Source organism: Penicillium arizonense (genome assembly GCF_001773325.1).
Source record: "Penicillium arizonense strain CBS 141311 chromosome Unknown PENARI_contig013, whole genome shotgun sequence".
NCBI classification, from domain to species: Eukaryota; Fungi; Ascomycota; class Eurotiomycetes; order Eurotiales; family Aspergillaceae; genus Penicillium; species Penicillium arizonense.
In genome coordinates this window covers 106,229-133,485 of record NW_019173290.1, presented here as the reverse complement: position 1 = coordinate 133,485, position 27,257 = coordinate 106,229, and the positions used below count along the sequence as shown (strand labels likewise).

Sequence of the window (27,257 nt, the reverse complement as noted above, 5' to 3'; positions counted from 1 at the left end):
GGCTGAATGTAATTACCTCACTACAAAGAAATCAAGATTTTCACATCTACAGATTCATCCCAGACTATTGTTCCCCTCTCTTCTTTCTCGCCTCTTTACAGCCCTTGCTTGCTTTTCATCCTTTTGAGCCTAGGATGAGGCCGGCCGTGCACCTAAACAAGCGTCAGCGCCCCGTTGACTGTGCACCCACGTGGTCCGACCTTGCACTGTGAATGCTCGGTTTGGTAACATTCCACTATGTTGGCATCTTCGCCCTCGCCCTCGTCGGCTGCTTTGCGCTCCCCGCTCCCTACTTCCGGATCGCATTTACACTATGAACCTGCTGGCGCTCCACAATTCAATAGTCCTCGTTCCTCGCGTCTGGCCATTGAGGAACTTCGTTCGGCCTTGAATCGACATACCGTCGATCCCTCCTCTCCTGAAACCTCAGGGGATCTTCAACACAGACGCGCATCTGCATCTGATTCTCTGAAGACCCCGAACAGCTCGGCCTTAGCCTCCACCGCCCCCCAAGCCAGTCCCTCCACTGCCGCTGTGGCCACAGCGACAGCCTCTGCCAACCCACCCCCGGCTTCCTCCACCGCCCCCTCGATGCTCGCCCCTACCACCTCAGGCTCCAACAAGCGCAATAGCCAAAGTGACCATCACCCACCGGCTGCGACGCCGGGGGGTCAGTCCGATGGCCAGGACTTGGAGAGTCCCCAGTCGAAGCGCTTGCGAGCCTCCAAGCCGGAGGTGAAGATTTTACCCGCGGAATACGAATTCGCAGAGCCGCGTGACATGGTAGTGCTGATTTCCAGCATGCTCATGGAGCTGATCCGATTCAACGACAAGATTCCACTACACCAGGGTCGTCTAACTCGCTTCCACTCACGTTCTCCGCCCCGAATCTCCGTACAAGATTACCTGCAGCGACTGACGACTCACGCCACTCTCTCACCCCCCATTCTTCTCAGTATGGTCTACTACATCGATCGACTTTGCGCGATGTATCCCGCTTTCACCGTGTCGAGTCTGACCATCCATCGATTCCTAATCGCCAGCGCTACTGTCGCCAGCAAGGGACTGAGCGACAGCTTCTGGACCAACAAGACGTATGCTCGAGTTGGCGGAATTGGCATGACGGAATTGGCCATGCTTGAACTGGAATTCCTCTTCCGAGTCGAATGGCGGATCGTCCCACAGCCGGAAGTGCTTGTGGACTACTATCAAAGCCTCGTTGATCGATGCGACGGTTTTGAGATTGAACACACCTGCAGCAAAGGCGATACCATGGCCGGGCCACCCGGTATTGCACCTGCAACAGGTATTGCTCCAGCGTCAGGCTAGACCAACGCGCAATCACCCGGGGCCCCCGATGCGAACTCTGCACAAACATCGTTTTGCCACAGCAAACTCGGGCCGGTCTCGAGTCAGCTGTGCATGTGTGGATTCTTCATCTCATCACCGAGTCACTCGAGGTGTGATTTAATACGTACGACTTGCATTTCAGGGACGCTGATGTAGTCCTCTACATCATTGCTTTCCTTTGTTCTAATATGGAGGAACGCACACATCAGACGTCATGGCACTATAGAACAGGGATCTATCTCAGCATATATCAAGGGTCGATGGACGATGCCATGTTCCTTTTCAGCGATTCATTTACAGCGGAACGATTCGGCGTTTGATATTTTATGGGTGATGACTGGTACCTACGATCAAATTCCCGATCTTCACTTTTGTCTTAAAATACACAAACTTTGAATATTTAACTCTTTATAACATTGAGCATCTCCATATCTCCTTAGACAGTAAGGCCGGGACCGATGTTTGCAATGTTTGCTCTTTGTACAGCTTTCCCTTTTTTTGTCTCCTACTTGAACTTCTTCCTAATCTCCTTCACTTGACCAATTGAGGTTGCCATACCTGAGACCTGAATGCCAGCCCTCCTCTTTTGGTGTCTCTCAGACTGCCATTGGAACTGGTTGTGACGGACATGAACATGTTTTGTCCCGCTTCATTCTAGCCCCGCGGTGGAGCGATACTCCAATACGTTGCCCATGGATATTTTCATTTTTTGACACTATCACAATGGACATTGAAAAGACTATCAGGGACCTCCAGCCCCTCTGCGGGAAGGTCACCCCCATTCGAACCATTCAAGAGACAAGACCTCCAGAAGATTTTGGTATGGTTGGTATGCGACATTCTCTTGCGACATCAAGACTAACCCAGGAACAGCCGACGCCTATGTCGCAGAAGTCAACGTGAAAGCTGCATCCAAAGTAATCAAGTGAGTCGCATTCCTTTTTACTAATAATACTGAGACCGGAATTGACAATCTCTCATCCAGGGCTCTCGACTCTGCCTTCCCCAAAGACCCCTCCCTCCCACTTTCTCACCTCCGTCGCTTTGCCAAAAGAGAGATACTCCCACCGCAGCTGCGATCAGCAATTGAAGAACATAGCGCACCTTTGACCGCACCAGTGCAGACAATCTTTGTCCTTATCTCCCCTCCCCTGCCTGCCCTTGACAAACTTCAAGCCCTACTCGCTCCATTTGCGCCGAATGCTGCACCCACCACCCCAGGCCAGACCCCCGAAGAAGCCTCGCAGCCCGATTCTCCAAGCCCAGAGATCTATCTACATCCCACCAGAATTCCTCTCTACCCACCCTTCAACGCCAAACAGGCTGATGCATGGACCAAGACCCTCTGGCCGGTGGTCTTCAACCCGGCCGCACCTCGCTCAACAGTTGCCCCGCCTCCTCAGATCTTGAATCGCGCACAGGAATCCATTGAGCCACGAGCTGGATACTATCTGTCCCTCGCGCGCAAAGTCGCAGAGGAAGCAGAACAATCCGGGCTCGGCCGCGGTGTAGGCGCAGTGATAGTCGACCCGGCCATTCAGGAGCTCTCTGCCGCAAGCTGGGAGTCTGGAGCGGACGAGACAGCCGATTGGGATGAAGCAGTTCTTGCAGTTGCCGGCGATGCGCGATACTCCCGCTCCGAGGCTGGTGCCCCCTCCCAGGCACAGCTACATCCCGGTGTAGCACCGAACCCAGCCAGCACCACATACAATGCAGATTTCGAAGGCGGGCCCGAATTGCACGCATTGATGCGCGCAGCAGACCTTGTTGCCCGCTGGCGACGAGAGAATGATAACCGTGGTGATGTGTCTGCATCGACTGCAGACCCATCAAATCTAGGACACTCAGAAGATACGGCGAAATTGAGCCCGCTCGAATCATACTTCTTGTACCGCCATCGTTCTGGTACTTCAGGTACCAATATTGACGAAGCATCTTTTTCTCCGTCCTCTCCGAAAAAGAGGAAACACGAACAACCAAACCCCGAGTCTTGCTCTATCATCGATCCATCCAACCCCGAGCAGTCTCAGCTTGATCACCCGCCTTTACCTGCCCCTCCTCCTTCTACAGCGGCTATCTCTGATCCCCCCATACCAACTACGACCTCAGCAACTTCCCGCATCCGCACCCGCTCTCAGGGCGGTTATCTTTGTACAGACCTGGACGTCTATCTTTCCCACGAGCCTTGCCTATGCTGTTCCATGGGAATGCTCCTTTCGCGATTCCGGGCAGTAATTTTCCCCAGACGTGGGAGGTTGGAAAGTGGAGGCCTTGCCTCTGAACCGGTTGTTGCTCCTACCACTGACGAGATCGATCATGAGGATACTGGTGCTAACGGTCATACCTCTGCCGAGGCTGATACGGAAGGACAAGAGGAGAGGGGATACTACGGGCTGCACTGGAGAAAAGAATTGAATTGGCGAGCTCTTGGTTTCGAGTATGTGGAAGAAGGCGATGAAGAGAAAGAGAATGGACCTGAAAGACCCGTCTTCCATGCTTAAGCTGAAGCACGGCTATCTTGCAAATATCTCAGGACTAAATTTGACCCTACCTCCTAGATTAATGTATGAACATGCAACCGGATAACTGCAACCCACACTACATACCCCAAAACAAACTTGAGAGAAACTTCCTTTGAAATTTTTTTTTCGTAATGACAGGCTTTTAGAGTATACCTACGTCCCGACATTCTCCCCTCGCTTAGATGCAGATAGCCATCCAAACCACCAGCAGGCCACCTTGGCCCTTCCATCGACACTCCAATCCCTTCCTCACACCGTGTAGCTTCCACAACTCGCTCGTATCACCTCACAACAAACAAGCTCAGATGACCCCGACGCCCCGGGGCTGAACAAGCTCAGCCCTTTTTTTCACACCCGCGATCTATGCAAACAACAAAATCAGAGCAAGGAAATTCATGACATCGTCACAGATTCTCCTGCGTCCATGGCCAAATGTCGATCGACACGGCAAAGTACATAAAAGGAAAAGCAAAGTAAATTGGAAGGCAACGTGGAAGAAAGTAGCATAATGGCCACTTCCTCCGCCCTCCCTGCGCCTCTTGCGCAAGGCCAAAATATGGCTTCGAATGTGTGTCCATGAGAAAACGGAAAGGGGATATAAAAACCGAGATTCGACGTTCCCATAAGATACAGCCCAGAGATAGATGAAAAAGGAAGAAAATGACGTGGCTCAAGAGACAATGGGTATTGCAAAGTTGAAGATTGCCCGAGGTTCATGATGGCACATAAAAGGCAAAAGGGGGAAGGGTTAGGACCGTCCCATGAGTGAATGCTTGTAAAGCAGAGGTAGAAGATGGTGATTAGCCACGGGGTTGAGGTCCGGGCTGTGTGAAAATTCGAGATGCTGGGATGGATGTAATGCAAAGGGTCCGCCATACTCTATGCCGCATCCTACCCGTGACGAGCCCACTGTATTGTGTTCATGTGCAATGGCGAGCTGGGAGATTCAAGCACGCCGCTGTGGTGAAATGATATGTATGGCCTGTAAAAACAGGCGGAGGTAATCGCTGCAAGTGAGGGTTCAATGCATGGATTTGTAGAAGCGACACAGAATTTGATGCCGCAGAAACTAAGGGTATGATGCTTTTGAATGCATGGGAGAAATTGTCTAGCCTACTGCTGAGGCTGGACGAGATGGCTGCGTAAAGGACCATGTCAAAAGGACCCTTTTACTGCTAGGGGCCTCAATCCATGCGTTGGTAGAACAGCAGGTAGGCAACCTTGTTATCGCGGGAGCCAAAGCGGCCAATTGGAGTACGCACGCCAGACGAATGACCGGGGGACGGAGTGACTCCGTTGACAGATTTCTTGCTCGCATGTCCGCTGATACCGTTGCCGTTGACCTGGCTCCAGCCCTTGTCGCTATCAGCTGATTCCATGTCATCCTGGTCAATGTGGTCGAAAATGTTGCCGTTGAGAGTCTTGTTCTGCTTGTGTTGTTCCAGAGCCGCAGCAAGTACCTTGGGATCTTCCTCGCCACCGGCTTCCGCCACGTCTTCGCTGCGGACGCGACGGATGATAGTATCGTCCATACGAATCCATTCCAAGCCTTCCTGGCGACGAACATCGACCGTGTAGTGGCCGCCGCTGGCGTTCTTTCCGTGATGGTAAATGACTCCCATAAGACGATACTTAGGGGGGCCTCCCTGGGCCGCCATGGCGTTACGCTGGTGGGCCGGGAAAACCTCCCGTGGCAGCTCCAAATCCAGAGGATATCCTACCTTCTTCCAAATCTTCTGGGTCGCTCCAGTAGAACTGTCATATTGGAATCGCTTCAGATGAAGGATAAGGACAGGAGGCAAGGTCTCAATGAAGATTTGTTTCGTGGCAGTGACGTTGGGACCACGCGATGAATTGAAATCACCCTGGATACTCTCTGGCTTGGTCAGACCCTTAAGAGCGTCGAGAATGTTGTGAACATCATGCGATCCGATATCCAGTTGCAAGGGCTGATAAGGTTCCAAGGTGACAGAAGTCTTGTTTCCAGGCACCTTAAATTCTGATCGAAGCTTGCCACCAAAGATTCTAGTGACTGGAGACTCCGTGGCGATGGAGCCAGATAGTTGTGTCACCGCTGCCTTTTGCTTGTGGCCAACTTCCAGCCATCCATCAGCGCCAGAATCATCGGATTCTTCGGTTTTGACCGATGTATACTTGGATGCACGAGCGCACTCCTCGTGCATTTCCTCAAGGAGGAACCCGAGAAACTCTTGGGCATCTTGTTGGTGCCCACGGCGCATGTCTCTGAATCTTGGTAGCTGTCGGACCATTTCGTAGACAAACTCTGGAATGAAAGCTTCACCATATTGCTCAAGCTCGGTAGGCTTCAACCTGAGGCGCAGCTGATCTTCCGACGTTGCAGCGTCGATAACGCGGAACTCTTTCATGAACATAATCATCGCGTCGATCAAAGGAAGATCGCTATGGAAGCTATGCGAAGCTCGGCGGCCAAGATGATCAAGGAACTGGTAAAATGGCGTACATGAGACAAGAATTTGCAGCACCGAGTTCATGTAGCACATGTTTCCAGTGTTGACAAGACCTCGAGGCTCCAGGAACGCAATCTTATCACTGTACTGAGTTGCATCCTCACCTAGTGTGACCAGGACATCTGCGAGCGATTCGCTCTTCTGAGGTACTCCATTCGATGTGACCGACGCGGGGGTGGCGGTGCCCGCTGGCTTTGCAGATGGCTTGGAGCGGACCAGATCGGCCCAGCGCTTGTTTGTGGCAGGAACAGGAGAACTTGTCTTGGCTTCAGCGACAGGAGCCGTGTCAGTTTCCGTCTCTACAGTAGTCGCTGCAGTAGATTTGGGCGTTCCAGATGTGACGCTGCTGCTGTCTTTGGTATGACGACGTGGGGTGGCTGGGACATTCGGCACTACTGGGACCACGGGAGCAGGGGCAGGCTTTGAAGACTTGGAGTGAGCCTGTGATCTCGCCGTGGAGGAAGGTGTGGTAGGCTGCGTGGAGTCGGTATCCGACTGTTGGAATGTAGTAGTCGGGGTTTGGGGTTCCGAGGGTGCTTGAATAGATGAAGATGGCTTAGTTTCTTCTTGGTTGTCGACCTCAGTGACCTTTTGCGCGTCTTTATCAGGCAGTTCAACCGAATATTGCATCACACGGCCCTTGCGACGTCTGCGTGGGACTCTAGCCGGGAAAGGCTGCTCGGGGACAGACAGCCAAGGAAGCTATATTGTTTGTTAGTGAGCATTCGGGTATGGTTTAAAGGATTTGTTGTGGGAACTCACAGGCGCGGTGAAGTCGGGCTTAGGTGGAAGGCTTGACTTCGGCTCCCATCGCGGTGATGGGGAAGCGACAGGATATACTTGAACCGGTTGAGGCACGGCGGGATGTTCGTGCATTTCGGGATGAAGCGACGAAATCGGGATGGATGGAGACATTATCGATTGTAGAGGAGTCGGGATTCTTTGTTGCATCGGCATCGAATGAGGGGGGAGATGAGTGGGCGCCATAACAGGTTGCGAATGAGGGTATGAGGATACGATCATTGGGCTATAAGGATGCGGCTGGTATGGACGTTGCGGCATCTGTTGAATATGGCCATATGGCGGGTACCATTGAGGGTATGCGTGCGGTGCGAAGGACTGAGGTATGTTGCCATTCATGTGTGGATGGTACCCCATGTATGGCGAAGAGCGCATGTTCGGGGGAACGGTGTTATAGGGAAAATCCTGCTGGCGTCGCTGGGGAGGCACGGGCTGCCCATGCTGCATTGCGGGCAGATGATGATTCATTTTGACCAGGCTTGAGAGAAATTGCCTTGACGGTTGGTCACGCGTTTACCTCAAATGAGTGCCATACGCGATGGTAGTCAAGTTGGACCTAAATATGAAGCTGCGGGCGCATTTACGCAGCCATAATGGCCTCGGCGGTGTGTAAATTATATTGCTAGGCGAAGACTGAGGATAGGTTGGGGAGAGTTGTTGGGTTGGATCGCTGGAACTGTTTGGAAGGAGATGGCAAATTCCGTCGGAGTAAAAGAAAAAAGATCACTGTACAAGTCGCTCTCACGCGGAAGGAGCCGACAAGTTGGATGAGAGGCCAGTGAAAAGAAACAAAGAAATACGAGATGAGGCAGCAGGCCTCCATGCGTCAAACGAAATGTAGCTGAAGAGCGAATTGGTTAGATCACGTGAGCTATGGCGGTTATGTAACCGTCGCCCCTCCTCGGACTTTCTGTACATCAACTGGCACCCTGAGGGCCGTCCTGGCTCGGTCTACACGTTATTCTTACAAGGCCTTTACGGCCACTGTTCATTCTTTTCTCTAGTTCCAGCCTACACTTGGTGGATGACTCAATTTGAGGACTAGCTGAGAGCAATCTGAGAGCTGATTGGCCTCTTATCAGCCGGTTTATCCAAAGCCCCTCGCCTTCCAACAGGTTGTTGGTCCTCATTCCCGTTAAGCCGCTTTCTGCAGCGAGGCTGAACGTTTGTTGGTGCACGGTCAACATTCCCGAGAGATGTCATCCAATGCAGGACAAAACCCGCCTCCTTCAAAAGCGGTAAACATCTCTACGATCTCGTCTCCAGCATACCACCCCACAGCTCCCACGGACAACAGCTTTCAGAGACGTGGAAGCTCTGGAAATTTTAAAGCTGGTCCATCCTCCAGGAACTCACCTGCTCCAAGGAATAACCAGGCTCGTAAGGACCAACACAACCGGCAGAGAAAACCTCGGCTGTTGGATGATGACGAGTATAACGAATCGGTGGGTTAACAGGTTTATCTTGAATTAGAGTCGCCTGCTGACCTCGAATCCGACTTAGGCCGCCATGAAGTCAACTACCAGTCGTAAGGGACAGACGTCCATCACTCACTTGATGAACTTCTCCCTCCCTCCACGCCCGCAATACCAACCGCCTCCTCGCAATGCCCGGCGGTACACCTCCTGGGGAGCAGCTACTGTGGACAAAGCACGTTATGTTCATGCGAATTACAGATTTATCGTGATGCCAAATCAAAACTTCCATGCGCAAGCAGCCAACGCAGACGTTCATCTCGACTGGGCGTCTGTTCTTCAAGTGCTCGCTTCTGCTCAGACACAGGCTGCCGGTTGTCCTATTTGCTTGTCTACTCCGGTAGCGCCACGAATGGCACGATGTGGTCACATCTTCTGTCTCCCATGTCTTATTCGATACATGCACTCGTCCGATGATGACAATCCTGTGCCTGAAAAACGGCACCGGTGGAAGAAGTGTCCCATTTGCTGGGACTCTATCTACATTTCGGAGACCCGTCCTGTTCGGTGGTTCCGTGGCCAGGAAGGCGATCTACCTGTTGAAGGTGGTGATGTGGTACTGCGACTGATGAAGCGAGGATCAGGCAGTACCCTTGCTCTTCCTCGTGATGGGTCCGAGACACTTGGACCAGGCGAGGATATTCCATGGTATCATGTTGCGGAAGTAGCAGACTATGCCCGAATCATGAAAGGAGGTGAAGAATACATGACCTCCCAGTATGATTCCGAAATTGAGGATCTCCGCAAACAGGAAGTTGAGGATGAGCTTCTTTTTGGTGATGAAAATACCTGGACGCGAAAGGCAATCGGTTCCATCACAGATGCCAAAGAAAAGCTGAAAGGTATTGGCAATCCGCCCGAGGTCCGGCCAGCCAAGGAACGCTCTGTTGCACCGGCGTCTGCAGGTATTTCTTCAGCAACTTTCACATCTACGCCAGCTACATCAGATGAACCAGACCATCTTTCCCATTCTATGGACGGGGTCCACCTTGATACAGAACCCAGCTCCAAGTCTAAGGACAAAGGCCGCAACAAGGAAAAGCAGCCGTCTTCCAGGTCAGAACAGCCCTATTATTTCTATCAGGCCTTACCTCAGTTTTATCTCTCGCCTCTCGACATCCGCATTTTAAAGGCTGCATTTGGGGAATATGGACAATTCCCTGCAACTATTCTACCACGAGTGGAGCACATATCAACTGGTCATATCATTGACGATGAACTTCGCAAGCGAGTGAAATACCTCGGACACCTTCCACAAGGATGTGAGGTCAACTTCCTCGAATGTGATTGGAGGGACGTAGTTGTCCCTGAGATCTTGGCGCAATTTCGCACTGAGACCGATAGAAGGCGAAAGCGTAATCGAGAGAAGGAATCACGAGAAGAAAAGGATCGGATCCGTGCGGAGAAAAAAGAAGATGACGAACGATGGGCTGCTGCTCGACGCAAGCGACCAAGCTTTGGAGGTTCCAGTGAAGCTCCCTTCTCTGCTCGTGATTTCCACCCGCTGCCTAACAATGTCGACCCTTCGCTGTTCGACGTCGGCACTTCATCGGCCTCCCCTCCACGCGCATCGTCAGGATTTGGGGCTTTGGCCTCCCCTTCTGCTAGCCCCCCAGGCACCCGTACTGTCTGGGGAACAACGGCAGTGGCCTCGCTCTCACCCAGCCTTGAAGCTCCACGAGTTGTTCCCAGCGACGGCTGGCGACAGGGTTGGGAAGATGAGCTGTTCGCTCAGCAAGAGTCTGATCTAATGGCCCAAACAGCTATTGCAGATCAAAATCCTGGTCCATCAACTGGCGGCAAGAAAAAGAAGAAAAACAAGATCACCTTGATGTCTACTAACATTCAAAGAGGAGCGTAAATTTCTACTGGGGGAGTCCTCTCTCTCTGTTGTCTATATGGGTCCAAGTTTTATACATTGGAGAGCATGGGTTGGAGTTTTATTGTTTTTACCTTCCTCGATCCCCATCATCCTCTACTACATTATTATACTTACCATCTCACCGAATGTTTCTGAGTCTTGTGCGAATACGGTCTAAGTTCGCATTCCAGTTTTACTGTTGGATTTTCTACGACATGAATGAAATAAACATACAAATACAGACCTTGAATACAAATACAGTACACATTTACCAATCACCTTCTTTTGCGGAAAAGAAATCCTTGAAGAAAGTGTCACCAAACAACCGTGAAAAAGAATACAAATGTCAAAATAGGAACAGGATACATTTAGGACGAATTTAGTAGAATAATGTTATGTTCGGTGAAGAGAATATCCATTTACTCCAGATTCCAAGCCATGAAGGACTTGGCACGACAAAGAGGCAGTTGACAACGAGCCCCCACTACACTAGAGCCATGGACCATCTCAGTAATTCAGGTTATATCGGCTCTAACTAGTTAAATTGCTTTGTGGGGAGGTGCACGGAAGGTCTACGTCCCGGTAATTTGCAGTAACGTTAAATGTTTCCCCCTTTAATTGTAAGTACTCCGTTGAGTTCTGTAGATAGTTACATGATTTTCACGTAGTTCATACAGTTGACTGAACGCAATTGCTCTGCAGCAGCTTGTATCCATGCTCTACTCTGCAATTGAAAAAAAAAAAAAAAGGGCCTTTCCACACTAGATATAACTTAACTTAGAGCCTGAAAATATGTAGAACCGGGTCAGAATATTTTCCAATATATTATGTAATCAACGGGGAGTGAACAAAGTAAACATTCAGAACAATTCTTGCTTTTACCCACTCTCGTTCCCCTTTACCTTCTTTTTCTCCTCCTTTCCCTCAATTGCAGTCGGAACCTTGGTCTTCCGATTGAGCGACCATGACTTTAACCCGTTCTCAAACGGGGAAGACCCCAAAGTAAGTAGTTCCCACCGGATCCCTGTTGCGACGTATCCACACCCTGAATTCAAGGTGGTGGTTATATCTTGCCAATTCCCCCCAGCGAACTTTATCTTGTAGATTTCTGTCAGCCTAATTAACATTCCCTCCTTTGTAATAGGAAAATGGATCGCCCTGGGTTCATTGAAACCCCCGGCCGTCGTGTCACCCGCAACAGCTCCGTGTTCGACGGCAGCGAGAACGAGGTGCTCGATTCCCCCTCCAATGAGCGATCCAAGTCGGCCACCCGTCGTCGCACCTCGGCCAAGATCAAGATTGAAGAGGATGATACTCCGGTGAAGGCCGCGACCAATGGCAAGGCTGCCACGCCTAAATCGAGGTCCAAGCCGCAATCCAAGTCGCGCCTTGTGGATGGCTGGGAGGAAGGCCTTGACCCCAAGGTTGACTACAGCGGTCACTTTGAATTCGGTGGCTCGCTGGGAGTTCTATCTATGATGATTGGATTCCCCATGCTCATGTACTACATGTGGATTGGCGCTACCTACTACGATGGCAAGTTCCCTCACCCTGCGGAGGGTCAGAGCTATGGCGAGTTCTTCGCACACCTGGTCGATCTGGTCTACACCGGTGCATTCCCCTCGGTCAAGGCGTGGGCTATCTACTGGGTTTTCTTCATTTTCGAGGGTGCTTGCTACCTGCTTCTCCCCGGCGTGAGCGTCTCGGGACGGCCACTGCCGCACATGGGTGGCAAGCAGCTACCCTACTACTGCTCCGCTGTGTGGTCTTTCTACACTAGCATTGGACTTGCTCTTATTTTGCACGCCACCGGCCTCTTCAAGCTGTACACCATCATTGATGAATTTGGACCTTTGCTCAGTGTTGCCATCCTGTCTGGATACTTGGTTTCCTTCATCGCCTACTTCTCGGCTTTGGCGCGTGGTGCCCAGCACCGTATGACCGGCTACCCGATCTACGACTTCTTCATGGGTGCTGAGCTCAACCCGCGCATGTTCCAGATCCTCGATTTCAAGATGTTCTTCGAGGTTCGCCTTCCCTGGTATATCCTGCTGGGCCTGTCTATGGGTGCCGCTGCTCGCCAGTGGGAAATGTACGGCTACGTGTCTGGTGAGGTCATGTTCCTTGTCATGGCTCACTTCCTCTACGCCAACGCATGCTCCAAGGGCGAAGAATGCATTGTTTCTACCTGGTAAGAGGAATTCCAGAAATTGGTTTGGATAACCCTAACGTTTTATAGGGACATGTACTACGAGAAGTGGGGCTTCATGCTTATCTTCTGGAACTTAGCTGGTGTGCCTCTGAGCTACTGCCACTGCACTATCTACCTGGCTAACCACGACCCCGCCGAGTACCACTGGAACCGGTACTTCCTTGCCTTCCTCTACATCGCCTATCTGTTCGTCTACTGGGTCTGGGATACCACCAACAGCCAAAAGAACCGCTTCCGCCAGCAGGAGCGTGGCACCATGGTGGCCCGCAACACCTTCCCCCAGCTCCCATGGCAGACCGTGGAGAACCCCAAGACTCTCACTGCTGAGGATGGCTCCAAGATTCTTGTGGATGGGTGGTGTAAGTTTATTCTGTGTCACATGAACCTGCAATTTCCAATGCTAATATTCTGTGCAGATGGCAAGGCCCGCAAGATCCACTACTCGTGCGATCTTTACTTCGCCCTGAATTGGGGCTTGATCACCGGCTTCTCAAGCCCATTCCCCTGGTTCTACCCAGTCTTCTTCGCCTGCATGATCAGCCACCGTGCTCTGCGTGACATCCAGCGGTGTCGCACCAAGTACGGTGAGACTTGGCTTGAATATGAAAGACAGGTGCCTTACCTGTTCATTCCTGTGAGATTCTCTCTCTGAACCACTTCAAAAATGTTGCTGACTTTACTTCGCAGTACGTCTTCTAATCACAGCCTGCTGTTTTGGGGCTAAGTAAGATCTCGGCAATTGGGTCGAGACTTTTTCTCTCTTCCGGTCTCAGTAGACCCTTTTTTCCAACTAGAGGATACTCTATGTATAAAACGTCAAATAGATTAATACCTGCGATAATCCAAAATCGGTTTCTGTACGACTGTGATGACGGGTCACTTGGTGAAGGTTTACCTGGTTTTGCAAATGATAAATCAATCAACTAAAGCTTCAATTATATTCAATTTAACTCTTATCCCTCTTCTATGGCAATTGGGGCTCCAAGTATAGAACGTCGCGAGGTTGATATGCCAAGCACATGACTGACCCCCGCGCCTTATCGATAATGATTTCACTCCTCCGCGCAGCTCTGTATTCAATTCGTTTCATACCAATTGGCTTCCAATTTGTCCCGGGGTAGTATTGCTGGTGTCAAGAAAGCGAATATACACCATACATAATGCTGATCCAGGAATCTCATGTCGATGTGCCCACCACGGCCGACGGGCAGGGCAAAATGCGTAAGTACACTTTGCATCCTTACACTATCCCACTTGCCTACGTAAATTCAATCTTGCTTTATGATATATGTGCTAACCCTCTACTAGGCATCTATGTCTTCCACCCGACGATTCCGGGTTACCCCAACGCCCGATTCCCCGGCGTTGTTGTCTTCAGCGAGATCTATCAAGGTGCGTGGAGCGGACCAACCCTCAATGCTCGATTCTTGTTACAGACAATAACATAATAACAGTAACCGGTCCCGTGGCACGCTTTGCCCGCCAGATCGCAGGCCAGGGCTACATTTGTGCCGCCCCGTCAAGCTACCACGAATTCACCGGCCCGGAAGCTCTGAAGTACGATGCCGAAGACACGGACAAGGGAAACGCATGGAAGATTGGTAAGGTACGCAAATCGAATCTTGTGCATCAATTGCATCCTCTCTATTTCTACAATCCATTTACTTGCTTTTTTCCTGGGTTGCCGAAGCTGATAGCCCTAGAAACTCGCGGCCTATGACGAAGACGCTAGTCTCAGTGTGGATTATCTGCTTTCGCTGCCCACATGCAACGGCCGCGTCGGTGCCACGGGCATGTGCCTTGGTGGACATCTGGCCTATCGCTGTGCGCTAGATGCGCGAGTCAAGGCCTCCGTGTGCTACTTTGCTACGGATATCCATAGCAAGACCCTCGCCCTGGGCAAGAATGATGACAGCTTGGAGCGGGCTGGCGATATCAAGGGTGAGATGTTGATGGTATGTTCGAAACGATATATAAATTACCTTGCTTGATTGGTTGTTGACTACTGTATCTTAGATCTTCGGCAAGAACGATAACCACGTCCCGCCCGAGGGACGAGACCTCATTCGCAAGACCCTGCATGAGAAGGGCGTCTTGTTTGGCTTCTACGAGGTTGCGTGGGCACAGCGTGAGTTGCACACATGGTTCTGGGATAGGGGTATAGATACATGTGAGCTGACGAGAATACTCCTCTAGATGCCTTTATCCGCGATGAGCTCAGCAAGGGCCGCTACGATCCGGCTATTACCAAGGTTTGCTTTGAGATGCTGCTCGAGCTGTTTGGTCGCACTCTGAAGCTGGATCTGGGCGAGCACGATGGTAAGGAGCAGGTGATTGAGGATGTTTGTTAAGGAAGGGAAGGTGTGCAGGAAACCCAATAATTGGGAAATCAACTGGATCAGCAAAGGGGTATCATTAACAGAACTATTCCGCCAGACGCAAAACATAGCATTTGTATAAGCCGCGATTTGGGGATAGCAGATATCAGTCGCCTGGCCGACCATTCTTCAGCAAGGGTTTTTTAGGAAAGACTTTGTTCTAGACCGAAGTGTAGGGATAGACAGCTACAGCTATAGTATCCACTGTGACGATCAAGTCTGTGCTGTGTTGATACAGTAGTGAAGACATATATACAGTGAGTGTTGAGTAGTGAGTGCAACTGGGATATCTCTCTTCTATTCTTAGCACGAGCAATCCATGGGTATGACCGTTGCCACTCCATGGAACCTCAAGTTTCCCCTTGTCTTAGTATTGAAGATTTTAGCTTAATGTTATGAGCCCTTATTTTCAGTCTTGTTTTCAGACTTCCAAGATTTTTGCTAGAGCAACGCCTAAGCCACACTAGCGCCGGTGCTTCCCCGTTCGAGTAACCCGCTACTTGGGACTCTCATCTCTGTCCCCTCCCACACACGCTCCGACTCTCTCTCAAGCCTCCTGCTACTCTTTGCCCTGAGATCCGTCGCCGAGCGGTTCTGACCAGTCCTCAGCGCGGGTCAGGGGATTCACAAAATCTTGGTCTAGCTTCGACACTCGCTTCGCCAAACACCGTCTTACCTCGCCTTCGCTTGGCGATTCACCATGGGTTCGACTCAATTCGGCAATTTCCACGTGAGTTATAACTGTTGAGTTATGAATGATCGGCCTCGAGACCGCTCCTCCCGTCCAATAGAGACTGACCGCACGCCCATTGGGTATGACAGGACTTCTGTCGCGATTCGACATTACCCGTCTGCAATGTATGAGAACTTCTCCCTTTGTCGCTTGAATGTCAACTGACTGGATTTTTTTTTTACGTATAGCTTTTCACCAATGAGACCGCTGCCGATGCCTTCGGCGCGTGCGATCTGGTCGGCATTCAGCTGAGCGGAGACAGACACCTTCGGAACCTAGGTACGAGCACAGACCGATGGGTAAACAACGGGATTATTGAGGATGGTGGCTGATCTGAGACAGGGTCAATTCTGCTCGCCTTTATCGCAATTGTCTTGACTGTGGGCATGTTATGGAGGTCGGATAAGAAGCACGCCGCTGTCGGGCGCAGGTACGAACTGCTGGGATCTAAGACAAAACAACAACTGACGGATTGGCCTGGACAGGGAAATGCAATTGTTCCTGCTCGGATTTATCATCATTGAGATCTGCGAGATCTTCACTGTGGGCGGTTTCCCGCTGAGCGACGCGGTTCGGAAGGTAGATACATGGGTTTTCATGTCAACACAGGGCTGCGGCTGACGGATATTCAGGGTTTTACTGCGGTGCACATTGCGACGATCACTGCGACATGTTGGGTTCTTCTAATGAACGCGCTAGTCGGCTTCCAGCTTCTTGACGACGGTACACCAGCTTCAATCGGTCTGATTTGCGCATCTGCTGCGGTTCTCTTCATTGGTACTGGCTATATCGCCCTGGACACTGGATTCGACTGGACTGGCCATTTCCAGTCAAGTCATGATGCGCCCAATCGCAATATCGCTCTCTACGTCCTATACCAGCTGTTCCCGCTAGTTTGCCTCGTGTTGTTCTATGTTCTAGAGGCCGTCCTGGTACTTCGGGTTCTGGGCGAGTTCCGACCAATGTGTAAGTGTGCATTATGCCGAGGAAAACGGACTACGTGCTAACAGTGTAACAGTGTATCTTACCGGTGCTGCCTTGCTGTTTGCCATTGGTCAAATCTTCAACTATGTGATCAGTACCCACCTTTGCCAGGCGTCGGATGGCAAGATCAACGGCGCTCTATTCGAGACCCTCTTCACTCTCCTTGCTGTCTCCGGAGTCTGGACCTTCTGGAGCAGTATCACTGAAGACGATTGGCCCCTTCCCGTGGGAGGGGGTGGTTACAACTGATTTGATATTTAGTTCCATGATTCCGGCTGTGTTTGTTCCATTCAATACCTCGACTTCTTGCGTGCAAATTTTTCGTTATCAGTTCTTCTGCCATACATAACATCCTTTTCCGGCAATCATTCAACGTCCCTGCTTTCATGCCTGTGACGAGTCTCAATTTTGAACCTTGGAACAGGGCTATTAATATTGTGATACCACATCCTCGGTCATGTTTCACGATTTACCTGCCATCCCATCCTTATGTGCCTCCACGGTGGTTTTCATGTCTTGCGTTGTGACTTGGTCTAGCCCTTTTATGCTTTTCTTCTATCAAAATACCTGCGGGAGTTTCGATCTGCCTGGTTTTAGACTGGACGGCCCCTTCTCCGTTGGCATTTATGCATGCTTTATTGTTTTTCTATTGTCAGATACCTCTCAGCAATGTACTTAGTTGTAGTAATCTATGTCAAACAACCGACTTTCAGCCTTCCCTCCCGTCCTGTACACCCATAGATCTATGAAATAGCCGGTGACCACGCAGTCCACAGAAAACATTTTCATGTGAGTTTGTTCACAAGCCAATCCTCTTATATCGGCTGTATCTGGGACTAGGTTGGATACTACCTAACTTTACCCCAATTCAAACAACAAGGAAGCACAAATCTCCAAATGTGACCCGGTGTGACATCCTAGCTTGACCTTGCCTCATATATCGATGCGCCAACCCTTCACGAATGTGACATTCGGCCAGACAGGCACGCTTGCCCCGTGTTCTCTGTCCACGTCCTTCTTTCAGTCTACTAAGGATCCCACACACTTCCGATTGTATATAACCTCTCATTCAATCCAGCAATACCGTGAATTAGTCCACCTGTGGCCAAATCTGCAAAGCGAATCAACCTTTGAGAAGCTCCTTTCCATACAAGTTCCTTTACTCAATATGCGTTTCCACATTACTGCCCTTATACTCGCCTCGGGCCTCGCCTCGACTACCGCGAATCATACATCTAATCACCGAAACCAAAGCATACGTATACACTTACTTCTTATGATATCTGGGGACTGCTATATCAAAACTCAAGGCCGGCAAACTAACGGACTGTATACATAGTGCTCCAACAAAATCTAGATGTCGTCCCTATGCTCCCGGAGGCATGTAGTCTCGCGGCTTGTCTTAACCTTACTGCTCAGCTTACTTGTATTGCAAATGCTATTGTTAATGGTGATCCGGCTGCTCTGCAGAAGTGTTTGACGACTTCTATGACACAGGTATATTACATTAGCTCCTAGAAAGTAGGAACGGGAGAAGCTAATAGCTTCGATACTAGATCTGCTCGTGTGCTGCTTGTATCCCGTTGCTAAACAATGTTCTGACGGCCCTTGGCGTTTGTCCAGTGGCAGCTCCAGCTACAGGAGGCGATCAAGACCTTGGTCATGCCGATCATGTTTAGTTTGGGCTCGAGGTCAGACCTGGATATATGTCTCGTTTGCACGAATGCCAAAGCACGCTTTTTATAGGGATTTTCCTCTTAGGCGGTAGATGGTAGCCGTTCACGTGTCAAACAACGCTTTATTTTGTAGCAGTCTAATTAATACCAATGGGGGTATGTACAATCAACAAGTGGTCATTCATGAGCGTTTATTGAGAATATCAAGCCACAATACAAGGAAAGGGAGTATAGTATCGTGTGATTTTGTTGCAGCTTCTTTTCCCAAGGGCCATGCAGGCCTACACAGAAGGCCTGCAAAGAAAAACTAGCCAAGAGAGAAGGCAGGCAGTCCTGCCTGACAAGATTCTCCTCAAAGCCGGACTTTCACATCCACACATGGGAGAGTCCATTCCCGTCTGCCGAGGAGACTGCGCATCCATTCTAGTCCGACTCCAGTCCACTCGTCGGGGCTTGACTCCAATCCATTGGGGGCGAGTCGCTGCTGCACACCCTCCATGGCAGCACCAGCCAGAGCTTTCGCGGTGGAGTTCACAGTATCGAAAACGAATCCTGCCATTCCATCGCTAGGCGCCGCAACTGAAGCGTTGTTGCCCGAAATAGCACTGTAGTCGCTAGTTTCCGAGCTGTACCGCGGGGCAAACCAGTTACTTCGCAGGTCAAATATGCAGCGGTCTGACCAGTGACATGATGATACGAAGAGGATCAGGAGAAGGGCCGAACAATAGACACATGGCCGGTGGATGATGTATGTTAAGGCGACGAATGAGACGATGAAGAGTGGTGATGCGTTGGTCGGGATGAAGAGGAGAGGTAGCCAACTGTAGTACATTTCAGTCATGTCAGCTTGAATCGTCTAGCATGTAGGTTACTCTTAGATTTCACGCACCTTCGTAGGCAGAACATGATGTGAAGGCGATTGCGGGCCGCTTGCCTTCCAACGGAAGGGCGCAGGCAAATCGGCACTGGGGATGATGGTTGTCGTTTGAAGCTCTCGGGCTTGATAGTCGAGTGAGACCAGCCTGGTCACTTAGTAGATTATCAAAACAGACAGAGGGTTGAGAGACGTTGAAGTAAAAGTAGACCTGAATGACGCGAATCGGGCAAGAGATATCAGCCACACGTGCGCCACATTTATCAGCCACAGCCACACCCACGCCCGAACAATATTACCAGTGAACTCTTCTTCCCTTCACCCTTCTTCTACTTCGCCCTACACTCTTCAATTTCATCTCTCTTTGCTCGAACTTTTCTCTGATTCGCTCTTTCATTGCTCATTTTAGCTTGCGAACTTTATTTACCCCCTGCTGCTCTCGAAGCAGAGCTTCTGAGAGCTTTGCAAAGCTTGGATTCATCAAACGGAGGTCGCCTGTAACCAAGGCGTGCGGCAGAAATGTCCACCCCTAACGATCTCCAGGCCCTCTTGGCCAGCATTCGTCCCCGTCCGTCCCCTTCGAACACTCCCGGCCATGATAATCCTCAGGCTCAGCGCCAATCGCACTACCAGCCTGGCATGTTCCCGCCGCATCCTCAACAGCCCTATGACGGTCAGAGCTACCCCCATCCTCAGTCACACGGCTACCATCATCCATCCGTGTCATCGACAATCCAGAGTCCCGCACCCATGAACACTCCACCACGCCAGGGCTCCGACATCATAAGCCCGAACGTGCCAACTCCTCGTGGTGAATGGCCTCATCAGCCGCAGATGCCGAACAACCCTGACCGTGCTGTCGACCTTTTGAGCCTGCTCAGATTCAACCAGGGTGCTGGTGCTACCTCTCAGCCTCAGGCCCCAGCTGCTGTCGCTGAACACCTACGCTCTCCGCCAGTCCACGAACCTTCCTCGTCGCACGGACGAAACATTTCCGCGTCTGATTTGGTTGCTAGTTTGTTCGGTCAGAACACTGGTGCTCCTGCGGCCCCCGCAGCTGCCCCAGCTGCTGTTCCCCCAGGATTTCAATCTGGTCATCCCGAGGGTCCTAATGAGAACACGCAAGACATGTTGCTTCGTCTGCTCAACCGTTCTCAGTCCGGGCCTCCTGTCGACCCGTCCGCCCAGGCTACAGCCCAGGTTTCTGCTGCAGTCAATGAGCCTCAGGTCGAGATGACTAAGAATGTTCTCATGGAAGTTGTGGATGAAAGTCCCCAGGGTCGTGCGCACCCGGAAACGGTCGCATCCCCTACTTCAAAGGATTCTATGTTCACCTATGTGAACCCCTTCGACCAATTGGCCGCTATCTCTCCTCGCAATAAGTCTCCCCAGCCTGCCTCGGGTAACCAGAGCCCGGCTGTGGAAGTTATGCAGAAGCAAAAGATCAACGTTACTGCTAAGCTGGAGCCTTCGCCGGCTCCCAAGCCTGCTTCTCCTCGGGAGAGAAGAGATTCGCCAGTCCTGAACGATGACCAGCGCGAGGCTGTGAATGGTGTCGTCGGCCGTCTCGTAGATGAGATTGGCCGTTCGCTCAGCAGTGGTGAGTCTCAGGCCGCAGCCGAAGCGGAAGCTGCTGTTTCTGTTGTCAAGGATGAATCCTCTGAGTCAGTTCTTGCATCGATTGCCAACAATCTGCGTGAGACTGCTGCCGACGCCAAGGAAGCCGCCACCTCGCTCGACGAAACTGTGACGGAGACCGTGGTGGAAGTTGCTACGGCTCCGGTCCCTCAGAAGGCGAATGAGAACACCGAGGCTTTGGCTGATAGCTGGGAGAGCGCCGAGGACAGTGCTGAAAAGGAAGAAGAACGAGTTGTCTCTGTTCACAACTTCCCTATGAAGCCGTTCATCTCTATTGCTGTCAAGCCCCAGTCTGGAAAGCTCAACACCTTCCGCGATGACGATGTCATGGATATTGCCCGTCTGAAGAAGGAATTCGATCAACTTGACCGTTCGTTGACTGCAGCTACCTCTGAATACATTGTGTACGCGCTCGCCAAGACCGGTGGAATTAGAATCATTCGACAGGATGACGGTAGTGACCGTCAGGTCTTCCGTTCCACCCGTGACCGTGTGTTCAATGTCGCTATTTGCACAGCCGGCGACTCTGAAGTTCAAGCCATCATCGGCATTGGAGTCAGTGGCTCTGTCTATTGGGCTTTGATCTCCCGTTCTGGAAAGGACTTCTTTGATATGGATGCTTTGGAAAGTGAAAGTTTGGTCTTCCCGCCTTTCCCAGCCTCCGACGAGAACACCTCTGGTGGCCAGCTGAAAACGCGGGCTAAGCGGAGCACTCGTCACACCAACCTGTTCGCTATTGGACGGGGCAAGAATATCTACGTTGTTTCTCCCGAGGCGGCGATGAACCCAGCCTATGGCGTTTCCGGCACTCAGCGCACTGTCAACACTGAGAAATTCTTCAAGGAGCGTGCCTTGAAGATCTCTACTGGTAAAGCCGGCAAGGACTTTGCTTTCAGTGACGATGATTCTGTCATTGCCTCTCTGGACAAGACTGGCCGCCTGCGCTTTTGGGATATCAATGATATGCTCGCCGACGCGAGCTTGCTAGAAGGTCCTCCTCCGGCCGAGATCCGGGTCCCCTTGACCACCTTTGTCACTGGTTCCCCGACTGAGAAGTCTTGGCCTACCTCGGTCCTTTTCCTTGACAAGCTTCGTGCTTATTCGCGATCCATGGCGCTGCGCTATGTTCTGGTCGGACTGAAGCAAAACCACACCTTGCAGCTCTGGGATATCGGGCTTGGCAAGGCTGTGCAGGAGCTGAAGTTCCCTCACGAGAATGAGTCTGATGCCATCTGCAGTGTTGCTTATCACCCAGCATCTGGGGTCATTGTTGTAGGACACCCTACGCGCAATTCGATATACTTTGCGCACCTGTCCGCACCGCGATACAACTTGCCTCAGATGTCTCAGGCAGCCTACATCCAAGCCCTCAATGACAAGGACAACGCTCTGCCCAAGCCCGAGTCTACCGCCTGCTTGAGTGGAATCCGGGAGATCTCTCTCGGTTCCAAGGGCCAGCTGAGAAGCTTGGAGCTCCTTCCCATCTCCAAATCTGCCACCGAGAAGCGCGGTACTGAGGAGTCTGCTCTGTTTGAGCTGTACGTCATGCACTCTCGTGGTGTCACCTGCCTGAACATCAAGAAGGAGGACTTGGGCTGGACAGCCGATAACAAGGTCATTCGGCCGGTTGATGCTATGGAGCACGGCTTCATTGAAATCAGCGACCTGGCGACTTTCCCCAGCTTCACCACTGATGATCCCTCCATCAATGGCGACAATGTCTCGGTCCAGTCCCGCGCTGGTACCAAGGAGCCTGCCAAGAAGGCGGATGTCGGAGAGTCGACTTCTGGTGTCGCTCCTTCGCGTAACGCGTCACCCATTAAGTCATCCAAGAAGAAGGCTGTTGATGAGCCCACCGAGGTAGCAGCGACGCCCATCGTGGCTGACAAGTCTGAAAGGAAAAAGAAGAAGAAGGCTGCCGCCGCTGAGGCAAAGACAAAGGACCCTGTCGCTACTGCTGGTGTCGAGCCTCTTCCGGTTCCTCCTGTCGCTAAGGAATACGAGTCTCTTGCCTCGTCCACTGCGGCAATGGGTGCGACCCAGGCTGCCGACCATGCCGTGTCTGCCACCCCTAGCTTGTCTAGATTCAATCTTTCCAGTGAGGCCCTGGGCAGACATATCCAGAACCTGGAGAACACTGTCTCGACCCAGTTCACCAAGACTCTTGGGCTTGAATTCGACAAGTTGAACCGTCTATTTGACGATGAACGCCGCCACTGGGATGCTGCCGGGACTGCCAGGCAGGATCAAGTGTTGCGCTTGGTCTCCGACTCTCTGTCTGACAACGTCGAGAAGAACTTGGCCCGCATTGTCTCAACTAGCATTCAGAGTGATGTGATCCCCACTCTCACTGATGGCACCTCGGCTGCAGTCAGCAAGCAGCTGAACGGCGTCGTCGCCCAGCAGCTCGGAGTCACGTTGAACGAGGAACTGCGACAGGCTCTCCCCAAGGCGGTCATCAATGCTATGCAGCAGCCGTCTGTGATCAAGGGTGTTACCGATTCCCTCGCCCAGAAGCTTTCTCCTCGCATTGAGGCTGAAATGATCCGCGTCATGCAGACCTCGCTTGCCCCCATGCTCGAGAGCCTGGGACGTACCACACAGAAGGTGGAGTCAGACATGGAGCGTCACTTGCAGGCTCAGATTAAGTACTACGAAGCACAGCGCCAGGCTGATAATGCAAAGATCGAGGAAATGTCGAACATACTGCGTGGTTTGTCCCAGACCGTTGCTTCTTTGGCCGCCAACCAGGGCCACCCAAGTCCCAAGCGTGAGGTTCAGCGTGAGGTTCAGCGCGAGGCCCAGAACGTCAACGTCAACAAGCGCGCCTCGGTTGGACGTCCTTCTGGAAACCAGGCTCGCATGCCCCAGCAGCAGCAGCCGGTGCCTCAGCCTGTCCCAATCCCTCAAGCCGCCCCTGCCCCTGCCCCTGCCCCTGTCCAGGTACCTACTCCTCGGACTCCCGAAGAAGCCGAGCTGGCAGATATCGTTCATTGTATCAATGCCGGCCGCTATGAGGAAGGCACTGTCAAGGTCTGTTTCCGTATCATTCACCCATTTGATATTTCTACTGACATCTTTACTCTAGTGGCTCCAATCGGACCAGCAAGCCGACCTCTTTGACAACTTCTTCGTTCGAGTGTCTCCTGCATTCCTGTCTCGACTTCCCGCAATCGTTCTGCTCTCCGTCGCCGTGGCAGTGACTTCTACCTGGCAGACCAACGTCGGTCAACGCCTTCACTGGCTCGACGTGGTTCTCCAAAGTGCAAACCCCGACGTATGTTCTCACATCCATCCTCTTACCTCTTCGCCAAACTAACCATTTACCCTCTAGGACAATGACCTCCGTGAAGTCGCACCCCGCATCCTGGACATTATGAGCCAACGCCTGAACACCCTGTACATGAACATCGTCGAGCGCAACCCGCACGACCCAATCCTGCGCCTCATTGCGCCTCTTGCCCGTCGTACCCGGGAGCTGCATTCCACCATTTGAGTGCCTGCATCTTTGTTTCTTTTTTACTTTGCCTTCTCGCAAGGTCCGAATTCAATATGAGTTCGATGTATTCATGATCATGATCTTGATACCGGTACATTCAATGGAGTTTTCCTTTTTTTTTGGCTTTCTAGTATGACGTGTAATGATATCGAAAGCATGACAAGGAAAATACGAGAGGACGCCAGGATCAATGAAGAATGGAAGTTAATAGGGATGAGTGGGATGGTTGTGGTTTCAGCACCGAGGCAGTTAGATACTTCCTCTGAGGTATGGAGAACTGCAGTGTGGTCATCCATGCCGCCAATGTGATCAGCCATGTGTTAATTATTCCTTATGATAGTCATGGCACGGGCTGCGTTATGTCGGATTTGTCGGTGTAGAGCTTTTGTTTTTTTTTTTTCCGCATCTTCGATGCTGGCCCTGTATCTATCTGTCTTTCTGTGCTTTTTATTATTATGAGATGGCATTATTATGAATCTCGTCATTCGAATCCTTTTGGTTTCTACTCGTATTCAAAGTTGACTGTTTATGTTGCTAGCTCAGGGTTGAGCCAGAGTACTATGGGTGGCTACACAGCACTTTGGACAAAGAATTCCTCGTGAATCATCTGGTATTCCATAGATATGACGTGGTATGTGCAGAAAAGCAAATATCTATGTCCGACGTAGCAATATGTCACGCTAATGCTATCTTCGCTGGGTGACTGTAACAGCCAGAAACATGAAGCAATACTATTCTTCTCCTTCTTCCTTCCTTCTTACCTCTCCCTCCATTAATCGTCTTCCTTTGACCAAGAAGCATATCTTCTCAAGTCATCAACCCCGTATCAGTCCAACACTTTTTTGATACAAACCTACCGGTCAGTCTCTCTAGCGGTCGGTTCCTGGAAGACAAGACGAACAGGTCTCTCGGGTTCATCAGTCTGGCCAGTACCAGGCTGGTTCGACGGTGAACGAGGGCGAATCACCGAGCGATGAATGCCAGAGAATGGCCCGTTGGGCTCTCGTGCACCGCCACGCTTACGGCTTTGATGGCTGTTTATTTCCTCAAGCGGTGTGGCCGTGCTATGGGTGTGTCTGATGTTTGATATTGGCACTGGTGTTGACTCGTCGTTTGTGCTTGTGCTCATTGCAGTGGAAATAGTTCGCGGGAGGTGGTATCCTGCCTTTCCGACTGGGACGGAGAGACCGTGTACAACCTGTAATTGGTTAGCGGTTGATGGAATTAGAATTGTGGGGGATTTCAAAGACTCACGATGCTACAAACGACTAGGAACCAGACAACAACTTGAATGGTCTCGATGACTTGCTGAACATCCTCTGGGATCTCGCCGTTGACTTTGATCTCGCGTAGGAATTCAAGGCTGATGGATAGGTAGAAGATGGCTCCGACGCCAATCGGGCCGAAGAATCCGACGAATAATGCCTGCGAGACTAGCTCGATTTGGTGGATACCTTTGTGCATGGCGAAGACGATGGGGAGTCTTCGAACCAGGAGGATCAGTATTCCCAAGAAGATGAGCCGGTAGATCGGAATCACGCTGTTGTTCAGGAAAGATGACCATGGGCAGACAGCTCCGAACCACATGAATACAGACAAGTTGAGCAGCATATCGATGGTTGGTTGGAGGGAATCATCCATAGTTTCGAGACGGAACCAGTCACTGTTGATCTTAGCTTCTTCCTGATATAGCTTTGGGGAGTTAGACTTACTCTTGCGTAAACACGTTTCCGGCAATGAAACAAGCAAGTAAATCATCGGTTCCAATCAAACCGCATGTTCCCACGATAAACAACTATTATATAGATCAGCAATGAGACTCCCATATTCCGGATATAAACTCACCGCAAGAGCAATGGCAAACACCAAGAAACTCTCCCGATCCACATAGCGCTTCTCTTCGGCCCAATGCAACAATTTCCTCGAGATATAACCAACAACAATCCCATATGCAACACTCAACAGGATTGTATAAGCCCAGGTCTCATAGAACCACAGCGCCATAGCTCTCCCAGCACCGCCACTATAACTCTCCTTTGCCATGCCAGTATATTGCAGGAGATAAATCCCAAAGAAAAGGAAAGGATACCCAAGACCATCATTAGCGCCCGACTCGGCGATGATGATCCTCTGCAGCGGACGGGGCACGTTCTTGTCGGCAAACTTCCCCTTGACAATAGAGTTGGACAGGACAGGGTCTGTCGGGGTTACACAAGCACCGACGATCAACGCATGGAGGAACTTGAAGTTCGGGACCATGGCCCAGATCATCAGGCTGCTGCACATCCACATAGCAGCCATACCCGGGCCGAGCAGCAAGGCCAGGCTCTTCCATTCGACTTGGAGGTAACGTTTGGGGAGCTGCACACCGGCAAGGACCAGCTGTACACCTAGGACGAGGCGGGTGAAGTGCAGCGTGATCGTTTCGAGGTTCTGTTCGTCATGCAAGGCATAGTCTTGAGGTCTTATGAAGTTCGCTGCATGTGGGGAGAATGCGACACCGGCTAGGAGAGAGATCACTATTGGCCGTTAGCAATTGTGTCGGAAAGGTGGTCACCGGAAGCACTGACAAGCCTCGGACAGGTAAAACACGTCCTTGCAAAGATAGGAGACAAGTCCAAATAGGGAGATGAAGCCCCCTAGCGTCGCGCAGACGATGTTGAAGTTGATTAGGGCGAGTGTCGGCATGTTGATTGCATGCACCCCGCCTCGTGGGTTGTGATTTGCGGTCAAGAGCGATTTTGGCCAACTGCGAGTATATCCGA

At 51.2% G+C, this 27,257-nt stretch overlaps 10 protein-coding genes across 10 annotated transcripts; 7 read left to right on the top strand and 3 right to left on the bottom strand.

Moving 5' to 3' along the window:
• Window positions 1-237: 237 nt before the first annotated feature.
• phoB (regulatory cyclin phoB) lies at window positions 238-1,329 on the top strand (the record flags this gene model as incomplete). The annotated part of the gene is made up of 1 exon (XM_022633145.1): window positions 238-1,329. The coding sequence occupies one exon, from the start codon at window positions 238-240 to the stop codon at window positions 1,327-1,329; it is 1,092 nt and encodes a 363-aa protein (XP_022486793.1).
• A 744-nt stretch (window positions 1,330-2,073) lies between these two features.
• Window positions 2,074-3,851, top strand: PENARI_c013G09582 (putative tRNA-specific adenosine-34 deaminase subunit Tad3; the record flags this gene model as incomplete). Its single annotated transcript, XM_022633314.1, has 3 exons — window positions 2,074-2,170; window positions 2,224-2,275; window positions 2,336-3,851. The coding sequence occupies 3 exons, from the start codon at window positions 2,074-2,076 to the stop codon at window positions 3,849-3,851; spliced, it is 1,665 nt and encodes a 554-aa protein (XP_022487015.1).
• A 1,205-nt stretch (window positions 3,852-5,056) lies between these two features.
• Window positions 5,057-7,276, bottom strand: PENARI_c013G08356 (mRNA-binding ubiquitin-specific protease UBP3; the record flags this gene model as incomplete). Its single annotated transcript, XM_022633287.1, has 2 exons — window positions 5,057-7,063; window positions 7,124-7,276. The coding sequence occupies 2 exons, from the start codon at window positions 7,274-7,276 to the stop codon at window positions 5,057-5,059; spliced, it is 2,160 nt and encodes a 719-aa protein (XP_022486790.1).
• Window positions 7,277-8,358: 1,082 nt separating this feature from the next.
• PENARI_c013G07648 (RING-type E3 ubiquitin transferase MAG2) lies at window positions 8,359-10,498 on the top strand (the record flags this gene model as incomplete). The annotated part of the gene is made up of 2 exons (XM_022633271.1): window positions 8,359-8,607; window positions 8,666-10,498. The coding sequence occupies 2 exons, from the start codon at window positions 8,359-8,361 to the stop codon at window positions 10,496-10,498; spliced, it is 2,082 nt and encodes a 693-aa protein (XP_022486834.1).
• A 964-nt stretch (window positions 10,499-11,462) lies between these two features.
• erg4 (c-24(28) sterol reductase) lies at window positions 11,463-13,409 on the top strand (the record flags this gene model as incomplete). The annotated part of the gene is made up of 5 exons (XM_022633137.1): window positions 11,463-11,500; window positions 11,643-12,689; window positions 12,738-13,069; window positions 13,127-13,344; window positions 13,398-13,409. 5 exons carry the CDS (start codon window positions 11,463-11,465, stop codon window positions 13,407-13,409), a joined length of 1,647 nt encoding a protein of 548 aa, XP_022486994.1.
• A 461-nt stretch (window positions 13,410-13,870) lies between these two features.
• PENARI_c013G05186 (dienelactone hydrolase family protein) lies at window positions 13,871-15,061 on the top strand (the record flags this gene model as incomplete). The annotated part of the gene is made up of 6 exons (XM_022633210.1): window positions 13,871-13,931; window positions 14,019-14,102; window positions 14,165-14,316; window positions 14,414-14,665; window positions 14,727-14,838; window positions 14,907-15,061. 6 exons carry the CDS (start codon window positions 13,871-13,873, stop codon window positions 15,059-15,061), a joined length of 816 nt encoding a protein of 271 aa, XP_022487018.1.
• A 727-nt stretch (window positions 15,062-15,788) lies between these two features.
• Window positions 15,789-17,054, top strand: PENARI_c013G12360 (chitin synthase export chaperone; the record flags this gene model as incomplete). The annotated part of the gene is made up of 7 exons (XM_022633383.1): window positions 15,789-15,818; window positions 15,911-15,946; window positions 16,010-16,100; window positions 16,164-16,251; window positions 16,307-16,400; window positions 16,454-16,787; window positions 16,840-17,054. The coding sequence occupies 7 exons, from the start codon at window positions 15,789-15,791 to the stop codon at window positions 17,052-17,054; spliced, it is 888 nt and encodes a 295-aa protein (XP_022486821.1).
• A 1,779-nt stretch (window positions 17,055-18,833) lies between these two features.
• Window positions 18,834-19,387, bottom strand: PENARI_c013G10963 (uncharacterized protein; the record flags this gene model as incomplete). Its single annotated transcript, XM_022633352.1, has 2 exons — window positions 18,834-19,302; window positions 19,371-19,387. 2 exons carry the CDS (start codon window positions 19,385-19,387, stop codon window positions 18,834-18,836), a joined length of 486 nt encoding a protein of 161 aa, XP_022486923.1.
• A 487-nt stretch (window positions 19,388-19,874) lies between these two features.
• Window positions 19,875-24,489, top strand: PENARI_c013G03717 (uncharacterized protein; the record flags this gene model as incomplete). Its single annotated transcript, XM_022633175.1, has 3 exons — window positions 19,875-24,026; window positions 24,082-24,270; window positions 24,328-24,489. 3 exons carry the CDS (start codon window positions 19,875-19,877, stop codon window positions 24,487-24,489), a joined length of 4,503 nt encoding a protein of 1,500 aa, XP_022486973.1.
• Window positions 24,490-25,345: 856 nt separating this feature from the next.
• PENARI_c013G01007 (putative Na/H antiporter) lies at window positions 25,346-27,180 on the bottom strand (the record flags this gene model as incomplete). Its single annotated transcript, XM_022633108.1, has 5 exons — window positions 25,346-25,690; window positions 25,747-26,155; window positions 26,205-26,287; window positions 26,338-27,011; window positions 27,063-27,180. The coding sequence occupies 5 exons, from the start codon at window positions 27,178-27,180 to the stop codon at window positions 25,346-25,348; spliced, it is 1,629 nt and encodes a 542-aa protein (XP_022487049.1).
• Window positions 27,181-27,257: the final 77 nt, after the last annotated feature.